The following is a 15,285-nucleotide window of genomic DNA, read 5'->3' as shown; positions in this document are numbered from 1 at the left end:
TTCCTTCTCTGTCCAAGAAAAACATAGAAAAATACTATTTTTTAAGAAGTGATTAACAACAGATTTTTCTCCATGTCTCCTCAGACTGAGTGGCTGTAACCTCTCAGAGAGAAGCTGTGAAGCTCTGTCCTCAGTTCTCAGCTCCCAGTCCTCCAGTCTCAGAGAACTGGACCTGAGTAACAACAACCTGCAGGATTCAGGAGTGAAGCTTCTCTCTGCTGGACTGGAGAGTCCAAACTGCAACCTGGAAACTCTCAGGTAAAATGTTCTCAATCCTGGTGAAACCAGATTTCTGTCTACTAGCTCCTAGCAGCAGTGATGGCATAGTTACTTTGAAAAAGTAACTTTAATCGGATTACTGATTACTCCTTGAAAAAGTAACTCAGTTAGATTACTGATTGCTTGTTTTGGAAAGTAACTAAGTTATATTAAAAGTAACTTTTTTAGTTACTTTCAGCAGCTGCTAACAACAACGCTGTGAAAATGATATTGATCTTTACCAATACTTAATTGTAAGCTATTTTATAATGGTAACATCAACAATGTGTCTCCACTTATAAGGTTGAACTGAAGGGGAGATTTTTTAATGGTTACAGTACAAAGAAAACGTTAGTAATCTGTGCATGTTTTTGTGTGGTCCACTATTGTCTGGAAAACTCTAAGAAGGATTTTAACCCCCCCTCCAACCCACCAGCCTCCAGGTTGTGCGTTACGGCCCTGAGTTTGGTGTCAGAGCACAGAGCTCCTCCTGTGGCTCCACAACTCAGATGGCTCCTGCAAAGATTCGTGACACTTATCGTATTATTAATAATTATAATGGCGTTTAGTTGCACAACTTTACAGACTCGTTCATTCGTGGCTGTTTTCACGTTTATTGCGCTGTTCAGATTAGTCTCGATGTTTCCAATGTTCTGGATAGCTCAACATGATTGACAGGTAGTATATTAACTTGACATTAACAAAGACACAGCGGGACGGATCATCCAGGAAATGATGGACAGGGAGAGCCTGACTAAAACTAATTGGAGGTCGGACACATTCTGGGGTTTATTTCTGCTTATTTCCAAGCCCAAATGAGTAACTTCACGTTAAAAAATGAGCCCAAAAAGCGCAACCCACGACTAAATAAATTTGCAAGCGACTTTAAAAAAAAAAAGGCCACAGCTGCTTATAATAATTGGAGTTGGCGACAGAAACTCAAAATAGTTCCTGTTTTTCTACCAACAAAATGCGCATCTCCCTCTTCCCTCCATTGTTTACATTTCTGTCGCTGCTGATACTGTCGCATAAAAACAACAATGACTTGACAAGATGCTGTTAAGGAAGAATAATTAAATTAACTTTGGAAAAAAGTTTGTCTCTCTCTCCCTTAAACTCCCGGGTCCTCTCAGCGGGCGACGTGCAGCCACAGGGAAAACAACACTGCGCATTGACGTCACAGAATCACAGAGTTTAATTCCATACAAAGCAACGCATTAATTAACAACAGAACTGCAGAGGGACAGAGATATACATTCATTACCTTGAGACATGAAAAATAGAGAAAGAAAAAACAACGAAAAGGCAAAGACGCGTCTCTGGAGAGTGCTGATGCAAAAAAGCAAAATAGTGGCAGCTCTCTGAATTTTTACTCCTGTACACGAAGTCTTATACTGAAGGTGTGTCCTTTCTTTTTAATATATTCACTTAAGGCGTACCTCTCATTGGCCAACTGGAAGCTACCTTGGACACTCGGAGAAACTTAGAAACTCCCCCTAATTTTACGGCAAAGATCAAAGGCCATTTACTCCTTGGTAAAACAAAAGAGCCACCAGCTGCGTCCTGACCCCCTGTGGTTCTATGGTCATTTTGGGTACAGAGAAACATGAGATAAGATTTCACAGATACCTGTGAAATCCGAAGTCTCTTCTGTTATCTCTCCTTACATAAATTCTCAGAAGAAACTTAAATCCAGTAATTTTGGTTCAAGGAAAGTTTATCTTTACAAACCCCAGTTTTGCTCCTCTGCAGTCAGCACCTCAAAAGATTGAGTCCTGCCAAAAATAACACATAAAATCAACAGAACAAAATGAGGTATAATTCCTGAGCAATCTTCTAATACTAAACAAAACATTTTCATTCAAACAATTTCCATTTGATTCTGATACAGTCAGAGATAGTACAATTTTCAAATACATTCATCATTTACTAGATTAGTAGTTTTAAAATGATATAATACAATCTTCAATAAAAACATGGTATTAATACATAGAAAAATGTCTCAGAAATTAAATGTTAGTGGTTTCAACCTTCTATGTTGTATTCAGTTTTACACCATCCCAGATGTTGGTTTCTGGAAGACTTTTGATCTTCTGTGAACAAAACAGGCTTCTCTCCCCCAGGCTCAAGTGAGACTGCCCTGCAGGAAATGCTAATTTTATGGCCTCCTGTTTTCTGACAACACAGCAGGAGTCCCATTGAGAGATTCCCTTTGATCTGCATTTGGTTACTGCACTTTGAATACTTGCCAATCAATAGTTTAATTTTAAATCCTTAACACAAACCTGTTCAAAATTGAGAAATTTGTTCAAAGTAAGAATGTTCAACATACCTTTTACACATGCCGTAAGATTAACTGTATTAAGCACTAAAAATAATCATTTTTCCTCAACAGTCCCCCTTTTGAGGTCTGAAAAACACAGACCTCACAAAAAAATTGATTAAGCCTTCTAATAGAGGAACCAAAAACTATGTAGTATACTAAAAAAACTAAAAGAGTAGCCCAATTATATAACAGTCCCCCTTCTTAAACAGAACCTCCCAGCTCCACAACTCCCTCATCAGGAGCACCGCGAAAAAGCATCTGATAGGGAGGCGGAGCAGGTGGGCCACTGCTTCCCTTCTCAATTGAAACTGTAATAAGCCTAATGATAAGCGAACGGATTCACGGAATACAACAGCATCCACATGTGACCACTATGGCCACAAAAGTATCCACAGAAACTAGCAATGACATGACAATCCCTTTCCATTTACCAAACATAGTAGAAAACCACCTGTCCAAACCACCATCAATACCCGAATGTTCATGCATAGATTTACTCAAAATTCTCAAACCTTCCAACGCTCTAGTGACAGATCCATCAGGGGCTGTGTTGTTCGGAATGAAAGTACAGCAGCTCTCTTGGAACATAAAGCAGACTCCACCCTTTTTGGCCAAAAGCATGTCCAGCGCCATCCAATTTTGAATTGTCATTAAAGAAGTAGGGGCTAACTGGTCCTTCAAACCTCCAACAGCATCCCTGGTCAGATTTGCTAGCCTCAAGAGATTATAATGGACATAATTTATCCTATCAACATTTTTATTCGGCATGATAGGAAAAAGAGCTGATAACACTGGTAAATTTTCAAAACCTGCTGCAATTTGATCCACCAATTTATATTGATCCGGAACCCCTCTCGGTACACCGATGGCGTCTATATATGTGGGAGAATTAGTAGTCAAATCAAATACAGTATCAGAACGTGTATGACGCACCTGTCGCTTATTTCTCTGTGTCCGTAAATTGAGCACCTGCGCCGGACCTACAGGATCAAGTCTTTCTCCTACAACCATAAGCGGGACTGTCCCTATACCCAGTCGCTGTTTGAATGATGTCCAATGGTGTGACTGCAGTGTAGTCAATTTTAGCCACATACTGATCAGGAACTTCAATTCCCATTTCTTCCTCTCCATCGGGTCTGACCATATTAATTTTAATAACCCCAAGTGGATCTTTATCATCAATTGAGGCACCTAAAGTCAAATAAACAGCTGAATCCGCCGGATACTCTTTAAAGAAAGCATTGTGCATTGAGGAAATGGTTAACACAAAAGGATTTTGACCCTTCACTGGAGAATTTCTTATATTCCCTCGTTTTATGGTAACCTTGTCATATTCAGTGACATATTTATAAGCATAAGGTGGATTCCAACTTGATTCCACCCATCTGAAAGCCGACTTCCAAGTGGGACACAAGTGTCGAACCCCATTCTCCTGAGTAATACAGTGTCGCTGGCAGGTCAGATTTCCACACAAATACAAAGGAGTATTCTCCCAGGATCGAGGGGTCGACCAGCAGCGACGAGTTACCTCACACAGATCAATTTGGAAATCAGTTACAGTACCCAGAGTATAATTCAATTCAATTCCACGATATTTAGTGAGGCATTTGTCAACTGGAGATCTCAAAGAACGCTTCACACGAACAGTCGCACCTCCGCCAGACAATCAGCGCTCGACAGAAATCGGTCGGAAATCAAATGTCTGAGAGGAAATGATTCCACTCGTGGATCCTCCTAAAGCCCAAACTCCCAGCAAAATGAGTTCAAAAAACACACCTAGCAAAAACTTCCACTGCCAGTTCATGTGTCTTAAGCTGAACTCCATCATGTGAACCTGTCAATTGTAATCCTGCGCTATTCAACAATTTAATACTCACCTTTTGAACCACAAACTTTCACCAGTAAAAACTAAGAGTAAAAAATACATATCATTCTAAAAATATGAAAAATCATAAAACTCAATTGTCACAATACAACCAAAAAAAAAACACAGTACAAACAACAGCCCAAAATATAAAATGCAAAAATAAGACTAAGATACATATATAAAAATTACTAAGAAATGCTCTGCAAACTTAAAAGACAATACTCGTCACAAAATTACAATTTGTCAAAAATAATAAACACATAAAAATTACAAAATAGTTTTTTTGTTGTTGTTTTTTTTCAATTCAATGTCCCTTGATAGTCCCTCAAAAAACAAAATATGAAGTCTTCGTCAGGAAATGATCAAAAAATATGCGCAAAAAAAAGGTTCCTTTAGAGTTCGCAAAAAACGAAAACACGCAATAAAAAGGATAAGTTAATGTTGATCCTCTTGCTGCCTGATCCTTCGTGTACCTGTCTTCCTCCTCGGTTGTAAACCGCAGGTTTCCACCTGAGCGTCCGTCGCTCACTGAAAATTGGATTATTATGCCAATATAACAGTGAGTTTTAAGGAGAGGATGAAATCTCCTTTTCTCAATGGAAGGACATCGGAACAGGATTATTGTGCCTGTCCGAGCCTTTTAAGCCTTGAATTTCAGAAATATGAAGTGGTCGTGGCAGGAATCCCTGCTACACTCCCTCCTGGAAGTGCAGATCCTCCTTGGTTCCTGGAAGTGCCTGGAGATGCTCCTCGTCCAAAGATTGAAGCTGCAGATCTTCTTGTATGTCTCTGAGCGCGCGTTGTGGCTCCTCGGCTGCTGTGCACTGACTCCAGTGGAACCAGGTGTCTCCCTTCCCTTGTAGACGGACAGCATGAGACGTCCTCTCCACGACTCAGTATGGTCCGGTGAAACGAGGTTCAGACCACTTTCTTTTGATGACCTTCAGGCGCACCCAGTCGATTCCTGGAACTGTTCCTGAGCCTGGACGTTCCTGTGTCATCTGGTATTTTGCAAATTCCACTGCCAGGATCTGTAACTCATTAAAGAAGTCTTTATGAGATATATGTGCAAGTTCACCTTTCCATCCTGGAATGCGGGTTGCAGGCCCTGGAAACATCCGTCCCGTCTGGAGCTCATATGGAGAGAACCCCGTTGATTGGTTAATAGACATTCGGACAGACATCAAAGCAATAGACAAAGCATCTACCCAATTTAATTTAGTATGTGCACATATTTTAGCCAATTTTTGTTTAATAGTTTGGTTTAGTCTCTCAACTTTGCCTTGTGATTCGGGATGATATACTGTACCGAATGAATGTTTAACTCCGAGCAGCTGCTCCACTTTCTGCAGATCTTGGTTCCTAAAATGAGTGCCGTTGTCTGATCTTACCTTCTCTGGAAATCCATGGGTCGGAATGTAATGATTGATCAGACACTTTGACAGTTTTGCTGTCCTCTTTTTTAGCTGGCCACGCCTCTGGCCAGCCCGAATATGCATCCACACACATTAATACATACCTGTATCCTCTAACGGGTGTTATCATGTCTGTAAAATCAATAATAATTTCTTTACCGGGTTGTGTATTCCAAGGGAAATGTCCCACTGGTGGTCTGATAGTTGGTTTTGCATTGTGTTGTCCACAAATTTCACATGTTTTCACATGCTCCTTGACCATGTCCCTCAAAAATGGATGCTACCAGTGCTCTAGGTTTTTTAACATCTGTGCAATACCCACATGTCTGAGTCCATGAGCTTCCTGAAGAACCTGGAATCTCATATTTGGAGGGAGAATTACTTTACCATTTGGTCCCCGCCAGAGTCCCTCATTGCAGATGGCACCTCTTGCTTTCCAGACAGATCGTTCTTCAGGTGACACGCCTTTCTGATGAAAAATAATTTTCTCCAGGTTATTCTGTTCCATCTGCTCAATTTCAGTACTTACCATCAAAAAAGATGGCAGGTATCCAGCTGCCCTTTTAGCGGCCTCATCCGCTGCCGCATTTCCTGCTGCAACTCTGGTCTTGCTTTGATCATGTCCCTTGCATTTAATCACAGCAACAGATTGAGGCAACAGTAATGCCTCCGCCAATTCTTTCATTTCAGTTTCATGTTTTATGGGCTTTTGTGCTGCAGTAATAAATCCTGCTCTGAGCCACTGAGGAAGTTCCACATGTATGGCACTAGCCACATAGGCTGAATCACTATATATATTCACCCTCATTCCTTTAGCTAATTTCAGTGCTTCTATCATTGCCTGCACTTCTGCTCTCTGTGCCGATTGGGCACCCTGCAGCCTTTCTGCCCTCAAAACGTGAAACTCACTGCCCAAATCTTCCACTATAGCATATGCTGCTCTCAATCCGTCTGTATCATGTTTAAAACAGCAACCATCTGTATAAAAATTTCTCACATCTTCACCTCCTAAAGGAGAAGCTTGTAGGTCAGGTCTTATTTTTTCTTCCTTTTGTACTAACTCCTCAGTTATGTGGCTGTCCTTCTTGCATCCTGTCAGCCATATTCACTCCGTTATGTACAAAAGTTATATTAGGTGATTCCAGAATTTTGCTAAATTTTTGTTGTCTCAATGTTGTCAATGTGAAATGTTGTGAATTCACATATGCTACCACACTGTGTGATGTCATAATCTGCAATGGATGACCCATCACAATGTGTGCTATTTTTTGAATAATTTTTCCTACACCTGCCGCATGTCTTGTACATGTCGGATGTCTTTTCTCCATAGAATCTAGCATTTCGCTGACATATTGGAGAATTTTCCTCTCACCCCCTTTTTTCTGAAACAGAACGGCATTCACCGTCAGTTCTGTTACAGAAACATCCAAATAGAATTGCAAAGTATAGTCCGGAATAGCCAACTGCGCTGCAGCAGCCAACTGTTGTTTCAGAGAGATAAAAGCATCTTCTGCCTCCATAGTCCAAGTCAGAGCATGGCTGAGCTTACGAATGCCATGTTCTCTGACTAACGCCCGTAAGGGGTCCGTCAGTCCAGTATAGTGTTAAGAAAAAATGATTATTTTAGTGCTAAAAATACAGTTAATCTTACAACATGTGTAAAGGTATATTAAGCACTCTTATTTGAAAAAAACAGGCTTTGTGTGACCCTTCGAGATGGACCCAAAGGAGACAAACAGGCCCTTCCACTGTCTGGCAAAGATCACACAAAAGCCATAAAATTAGCATTTCCATGGAAACGGCAGCTGGAATGTGGGAGGAAGAAACTCCAGGGGAGTCGGCGAGATTTATATCAGGACTTCGGTGCTGGGGACATTCGTGCGTGGTACGCCCAGGATTTAGGGGTTCCCCCCTCTTTTGTTAGTTTGACAGAGAACAGATCACCCTTCGAGCTGAGCCGTAATGAGGGGAGTTACAAATTTCTCTGGGGGCCGAACAGGTCTCTCAGTGGTCGAACAACAGAACGCCTTCTTTGCATATATTAAAGTGAGGAAACACCCACTCAGTATAAAATTACATGTAGCGCTAAAATATAGAGAGTTTTTTCCATTTTTCTCAAGGGCGCGCCTTTGTCATTTTTTGTCTATGTTTCGTGTTTGTCTGTTTCCCCTTGTCTGTTGTTATTTTATGAGAAAAATGCATATCTCTGTACCTCTGCAGCTTTGTTAACTGATTCATGCGTTGCTTTGTATGAATTAAACTCTGTGATCTGTGACGTCAACACGCTTTGTTGTGGTTTCGTTTTACAGCTGCCCTGCTGCTCGCCGAGAGGACCCGGCTTTTTAAGGAAGATACGAGCCAAACATTTTGTTCAAAGTTAATAATAAATATTTCTTCCTTTACAATAGTTATGAACATAGTTCCTACTATATCCAGTCAATCCAAGAAAAGACAACATGTCCTTCACCGTACGTGGTTTGGGGTGATTGAGAATAGCAGGTTTATGACCGACAGACATCTGAGTGCCCGTCCCAGTGATAATCCGCCCCAAAAAGGAAACTTGCTTCCTAGCAATTTGCAACTTAGATCTGCTCACTTTAAAACCCCTGTCGGCTAGGTGCGACAACAATCGTCGCGTGCCCTCAATACAAGACTCCAACGTCTGTGCTGCCAGCAGGAGGTCATCAACATACTGAATCAGGGTCACACCTTCTGGTAACAAACAGTCCGCTAACTGTTGTTTCAAAACCTGATTAAAAAGCCCTGGGGAGAGAGCAAAACCCTGAGGCAGACGTGTATATCTCAGCTGCTGACCCCTGTAGGTGAAAGAAAACACATCCCTACATTCCTCAGCCAATGGGAGACAAAAGAAAGCGTTAGCAAGGTCCACACAGGAGAACCAAGTCTGAGAAGGATCTAGATTAGTTAATGCAACATGACGATTAGGTACTGGCACCGTAGGGGTCAATAAAACAGAATTAATTGCCCTAAGATCGTGTGCCATGCGGTATTTACCTGTCCCCTTTTTTCCACTGGTAAAATAGGAGTGTTCCAGGAGGAGGTGGAAGATTCTAACACACCTGCCTCCAGAAGACCCCCAATAGTTTCTGCAATTCCCTCCTCTGCCGCCCGCCTATGAGGATACTGTGACCTCCAAATAGGAGAGCCCGGTTGTAGATCAAAAGTGACGGGTGTGACATCAACAAGCCCCACATCAGTGGGACCCGTAGCCCACAAACACTCCGGCAGAGAAGCCAACATCGCAGCCGCAGTTGGATGATCAGTCAACTCCCTGCCATGGTGTCTAGGAAGTTGAACATGTTCCAAAACTACAGAGTCCACAGCCGAACACTTTATCTTGTACGTATTTGTAGAAGGAGAGAAAGAGAGGTCAGGAGCAACAGTAGTCTGCCAGTCTGAAACTGCCAGAGAGCGTTTTACCACGCCCCCCAACTCCATGACCTGATGGCCAGGATGCAGAGCCAAAGAAATATGTGGAACTGCTTCATCATGCATCTTATACCAGAACAACTGATCCTGAGTCAGATGAACTGCAGCAGCAACACCCTCCGGTGCCACATAAATGTCCTGTGAAAACACAGTCCAGTCACTACCGGCTAAATGCGCCTCAAACTGCTCCTGGAACCCTTCAGTCTGGTGTTGGTCATAAAACAAAGTAACATGAGGAAAATCAGGAGTTGGCCCATACGGTGCAAGCGCTTGGATCCAGGGTTTCCAAAGCAGAAAACAGGACAGGATCCCAGCATGGTCAGTCATCTCTGGCTGTAAAAGACCCCAGTATATGTCAGCCAGGTGCTCCTCAGATTGTTGGAGCAAAAATTGTCCATGTGTATTGTTAAGGAAGAATAATTTAATATTAACTTTGGACAAAACGTTTGGCTCTCTCTTCCTTAATTCCCCGGGTCCTCTCAGCGGGCGGCGCTGCAGCTGTAGTGAAACAAACAACGAACACGCTGACGTCACAGATCACAGAGTTTAATCCCATACAAAGCAACGCATGAATCAATTAACAAAGCTGCAGAGGTACAAAGATATGCATTGATTTCCTTATACAGACAAAGACAGAGAAAACAGATCAACAGAACGAAGACAAAGACAGACAAAAAAGGCAAAGACGCGTCTTTGGAAAGAGCCAAAAAATAGTGAAAGCTCTCTGCATTTTAAGCGCTGACACGAAATTTTATACTGAGTGGGTGTTTCAATCAAGGCGTTCCGTTCTTCGACCAATTAGAAACTCCCGTAATGACTCAGAGAAACATAAGAAGTCTTTAATTTACAACAAAGCTCGAAGGGCATCTGGTTTCTGTCGAGACAAAAGGGCGGACTGCTTATCCTTGGGCCGTGCCAGGTACGGGCGATCCCGGGCTCAGAGAGGTCCTGAGATGAGATTTCGCAGATACCTCTGAAGTCTCTTCCCCCAAACTCCAACACTTCTGCCCCATCGGAATGCTAATTTTATGACTCTTGTGTGATCTAGGCAGACAGCGGGAGGCGCCTGCCTGTCTAAATACCTGCTCCTTCAGCCCCATCCCGAATGGTCACAAAAAACCTGTTTCAAATAGGAGTATTGAATATAACATTTACCCATGTCGCATGATTACTGTATTAAGCACTAAAAATAATCATTTTTCTTCAACAGTATATACTTGAGAACAGGCATGGGAAGATCCATCAGGAAAAGTGACAAGTAGTCCATCAGGTCCACACAAAATAGTCGCCCCCAGAGCAATCAACAAGTCTCTCCCCAATAAGTTCACGGGAGATGAGGGGGAACACACAAAAGGATGTGTCACTCTTTGTCTGCCCACAACTGTGTGCAAAGGTGTGGAGATAGGCAGAGTTTGTTTCACCTCAGAAAAACCAACCACTGATATTGTCCGATCAGAAAGTTTTTGCAAAGGCATGACAACATTCATGGTGGAATATGTTGCTCCTGTATCCACCAAAAATGGCAATGTTTGTCCATCGACTGTCACATCAATCAGGGGATCTGCCAAAGCTCCCTGATTCAGGTTCTTCTCTGGGGTGTGTCAATATTCTCCAGCCTGAAAGTACTGTCCAGGATGTTGCGGAAGTAATGCAGCATTCGGAGGTTGTTGTGGCGTCAGGTCCGGCAACGCACCATCTTGTGCAGGAACCGGTGTATAGTGAGGGCACTGCTGAACCCAGTGACCCTCCTCGCCACAATAAAAACACCTGTCTCTGCGTCTGAAGCCTCGTGCACCCCTTCCTCGCACTCCTGACCATGCGGGCGCTCTCCTTCCTCCCCCACGCCACCCTGGAACACCAGACTGCCAACGTGGAGCCACATACATGTACGGACCAGGTTGTGCCACTGCAACAGGAGCCTGAGCCGGAACAGGAGTTGATTGAGCAGCAGCTGTTAACATAGCTTTAGCCTCCTTCTGTTACTGTTTTGCAAGATGAAGTTTCTGTCTAGCTTCACCTAATTGAAGCTTTAGTAATTGTTTCTTATAATCTTCCTGCTCCTTCTCCGCCTCTCTCTCCTCATCCTGAGAAATCTGCAAATTATGCAACAAATGCAACTCCCATTTTGCATGGTCACAAAATTTCAACTCCGGGTTCTTCCTCATTAAAGCAGCGACAGAGGGAGGGACACCATTCAAAACAGCTTGGCGGAAATGTTCCCCCATCAATGTTGCACCAGTTGGGTGAACCCCAGTTTGTCGTCTCCAGATGTCTAAGGCTTTATCTAAAAATACTTTTGGGTGCTCTTTGGAATCCCAGAAAAATTGAGGAAAAAGTGCGAGGGACACAGGGGGAAACATGTCCCTTAAAGCCGCACCCACAGGAGTCAGAACAGCTGAAAGGGGCGTGTGATCAGGCTGATTTGTAGTTCCAGCAGACAGTTCGACATTACGGCAATTCGTTGTCGTTGTTGAACGACTTAAAATAGCTCTGAAATCCCCCAAAGCTAATGTTAACCCCCCCCGTTAGTGAATCCAATGCATGTAACCAAGGAGTAGCACCATCTGCCAGAGAGGGTAACTTATCAATAAGGGTCTGTAGATCCCCAAAAGAGAACGGCTTATATCTCTGTCCTTGTTGCGATACTAATAAAGGCATAGCATGATTAGAGGAGCTCTCAGACTGTACTGACGGAGCCTCCAAATGACCCGATATATTTTTAATGCGTGTGACCAAATCGTCCATATCACGCTGCAGTTTCCCCTCCACTTGCAAAAGGCGTTCATGAAAAGAATCTCCATCAGAGGGGGCAACCATAAACTGTGGTGTGCTAACATCACAAGGGGAGGGACTATCCTCCCTACTCTGCATGTCAATTTGGTTAAGCCCATCCCGACGCAACCTCGGAGTGGAGGTAAACCTCACAGCGCCTCTCAAATGTGGGGGAGAAGATAATAAGTTTCCCCGAGAAGGCGGGGCTTCCTCTACAAGACGGCCCACCAGGTTCATATCCACGCTCAGTTGTACCTCCCCCTGCTCCTCCTCCTGAGAGGGAGAGGCTAAGGCGGATGCGGGGCTGCTTAGTTGATGTGTAATTTGAGCCATACCTGGGGAAGTCGCAGAAGGAGGCAGGGAAAAGCAAAGTTTCTCACGCTTGACCCGATCTGCCATAGGAAGACTATCAGAAACAGAGCGAAAACTTATGAGGGATGCCGGGGATGAAGTCGTTAAATCGGGCGACTCCTTCACCGGTGGAGCACCAGAAATCGGAAGAGGCGCTCTCACAAGATCCCATTCTGCCGTGCCCATACGAACATCCAATACTGGATACAACCCCGTGGTAGAGGGATTGGCATCATTATATGGAGGCGGAAGTGGAGCACCAGATGGACCAAGTATCTGTTTAGGTCGTTCAGAGCACACCTCCGGACGATCTACTTGGGCGTGAAATGAGTCCGAAGTCTGTGTAACTGATCCCTTTTTATAAAGGTGATTTGTTCCCTGCCAACTCACCAGAAGTTTAGCCCACAACTGTCTATCCTGCTCCGCGTTCTCCAACTTCTTAATCAGTTTTTTTTCTGCCAAACAGACTAGCTTCGTCCCTTTCTACACACACCGCATCCCTGTCAACTAAGGCTTGTTTTAAACAGACATTCAAAATCAAACCCAAAGGCTTTTCAGCACTAAGAAGTACATCCTGTTTGCGGACCGCATTTTCCAACATAATTTTCAATTCATCCGCCTTCACATTAAGCGAATCCAGACCAAGCTGTTGATCATAAATACTAATTAAGTCAGCAATCTGGTCCCGCAGAGTTTTCCACGGACCCAGACCATAAGAATGGCCTATAACATCTTTTTGCAACTCAGTGTGCATAATAACTTTACAATAAAATGCAGCAAAAATCAACTCAAATCCACACAAACGGCGCTTTTCAAACACAGCGTTCCGCTCAGAGCAATCAGCACACACACACACAGAGCTCTGCAGATTCAACACCACACTCCACGGCAGCAAGCTCAAAAAAATTGCCACACACAGAGAAATAAAGAGAACACAAACACAGTTTCAGACAAATGTAAAAGACGGAGAGGGGAAGAAAAATAAAAATAAAAAATCCGGCGCCGGCTACAAGAATGGAAGATGCATCATTTTCCCAACTGCACTCTTAGTCCTTAATTTCTACCATAGAAAAAGTGATACAACCTGCTGTTTAGTCCTTAATTCTCCACAAAAGGTGATTCAACCTGCACTTAGTCCTTTTTTTCTCCCACAGAAAAGGTGATACAACCTGCACTTAGTCCTTTTTTCTCCCACAGAAAAGGTGATACAACCTGCTTAGTCCTTAATCCCACGAGTGATACAACTCGGTCCAATTATAAGTCCACTGGAGACGAGTCACAATCTCCGGGCTGATGCAAGCCCAAACTACCTGAATACACAAACTTCCACAATTCTTTTTTAAAGAGGCCCAGGCATTGTTCCTCCGGGAAAAGAATATAAATAAGAAACCCAGCTTTAGGACAGAGGTAACGTAAACTCCTACTGCCTGGATCCGCCACGATCCCCTGTAATGTGTATTTATTCCAATTTCTAAACAACAGACTCTTTTAGGAAAAATCTATATTCCTCTGCAGCTTCTAAACTCTGTGTGGCCGCACACACCGACAACAATGCAGCCCAGTCCGAGCACACGGCGCTGCAGACAACCAAAAAGTAATTAAATAGTGTCTTACCGCACCGAATCGTAGGGCCGAACGGATCAATTCGGGACAAACAGCCACCCGCCAAGATTCCAGAACCGGACGAGCCCCCAAATGTTAAGGAAGAATAATTAAATTAACTTTGGAAAAAAGTTTGGCTCTCTCTCCCTTAAACTCCCGGGTCCTCTCAGCGGACGACATGCAGCCACAGGGAAAACAACACTGCACGTTGACGTCACAGAATCACAGAGTTTAATCCCATACAAAGCAACGCATTAATTAACAACAGAACTGCAGAGGGACAGAGATATACATTCATTATCTTGAGACAGGAAAAATAGAGAAAGAAAAAACAAAGAAAAGGCAAAGACGCGTCTCTGGAGAGTGCTGATGCAAAAAAGCAAAATAGTGGCAGCTCTCTGAATTTTTACTCCTGTACACAAAGTCTTATACTGAAGGTGTGTCCTTTCTTTTTAATATATTCACTTAAGGCGTACCTCTCGTTGGCCAACTGGAAGCTACCTTGGACACTCGGAGAAACTTAGAAACTCCCCCTAATTTTACGGCAAAGATCAAAGGCCATTTGCTCCCTGGTAAAACAAAAGAGCCAACAGCTGCGTCCTGACCCCCTGTGATTCTACGGTCATTTTGGGTACAGAGAAACATGAGATAAGATTTCACAGATACCTGTGAAATCCGAAGTCTCTTCTGTTATCTCTCCTTACATAAATTCTCAGAAGAAACTTAAATCCAGTAATTTTGGTTCAAGGAAAAGTTATCTTTACAAACCCCAGTTTTGCTCCTCTGCAGTCAGCATCTCAAAAGATTGAGTCCTGCCAAAAATAACACATAAAATCAACAGAACAAAATGAGGTATAATTCCTGAGCAATCTTCTAATACTAAACAAAACATTTTCATTCAAACAATTTCCATTTGATTCTGATATAGTCAGAGATAGTACAATTTTCAAATACATTCATCATTTACTAGATTAGTAGTTTTAAAATGATATAATACAATCTTCAATAAAAACATGGTATTAATACTTAGAAAAATGTTTCAGAAATTAAATGTTAGTGGTTTCAACCTTCTATGTTGTATTCAGTTTTACACCATCCCAGATGTTGGTTTCTGGAAGACTTTTGATCTTCTGTGAACAAAACAGGCTTCTCTCCCCCAGGCTCAAGTGAGACTGCCCTGCAGGAAATGTTAATTTTATGGCCTCCTGTCCTCTGATAACACAGCAGGAGCCCCATTGAGAGAT

General features: G+C 42.9%; 1 protein-coding gene across 1 annotated transcript in view; it reads left to right on the top strand.

Moving 5' to 3' along the window:
* Nucleotides 1-15,285, top strand: part of LOC111609486 (NACHT, LRR and PYD domains-containing protein 12-like) — a 90,909-nt gene that overhangs the window by 12,075 nt on the left and 63,549 nt on the right. Inside the window, exon 7 of the mRNA XM_023338227.1 lies at nt 85-258. Coding sequence (XP_023193995.1) covers nt 85-258 — 174 coding nt within the window. The remainder of the gene's footprint in view (nt 1-84; nt 259-15,285) is intronic.

The sequence above is a fragment of the Xiphophorus maculatus genome, chromosome 8 (assembly GCF_002775205.1).
Source record: "Xiphophorus maculatus strain JP 163 A chromosome 8, X_maculatus-5.0-male, whole genome shotgun sequence".
NCBI lineage: Eukaryota > Metazoa > Chordata > Actinopteri > Cyprinodontiformes > Poeciliidae > Xiphophorus > Xiphophorus maculatus.
Note: the sequence above shows the minus strand (reverse complement) of the source record. Positions and strands in the feature narration are given on the sequence as shown.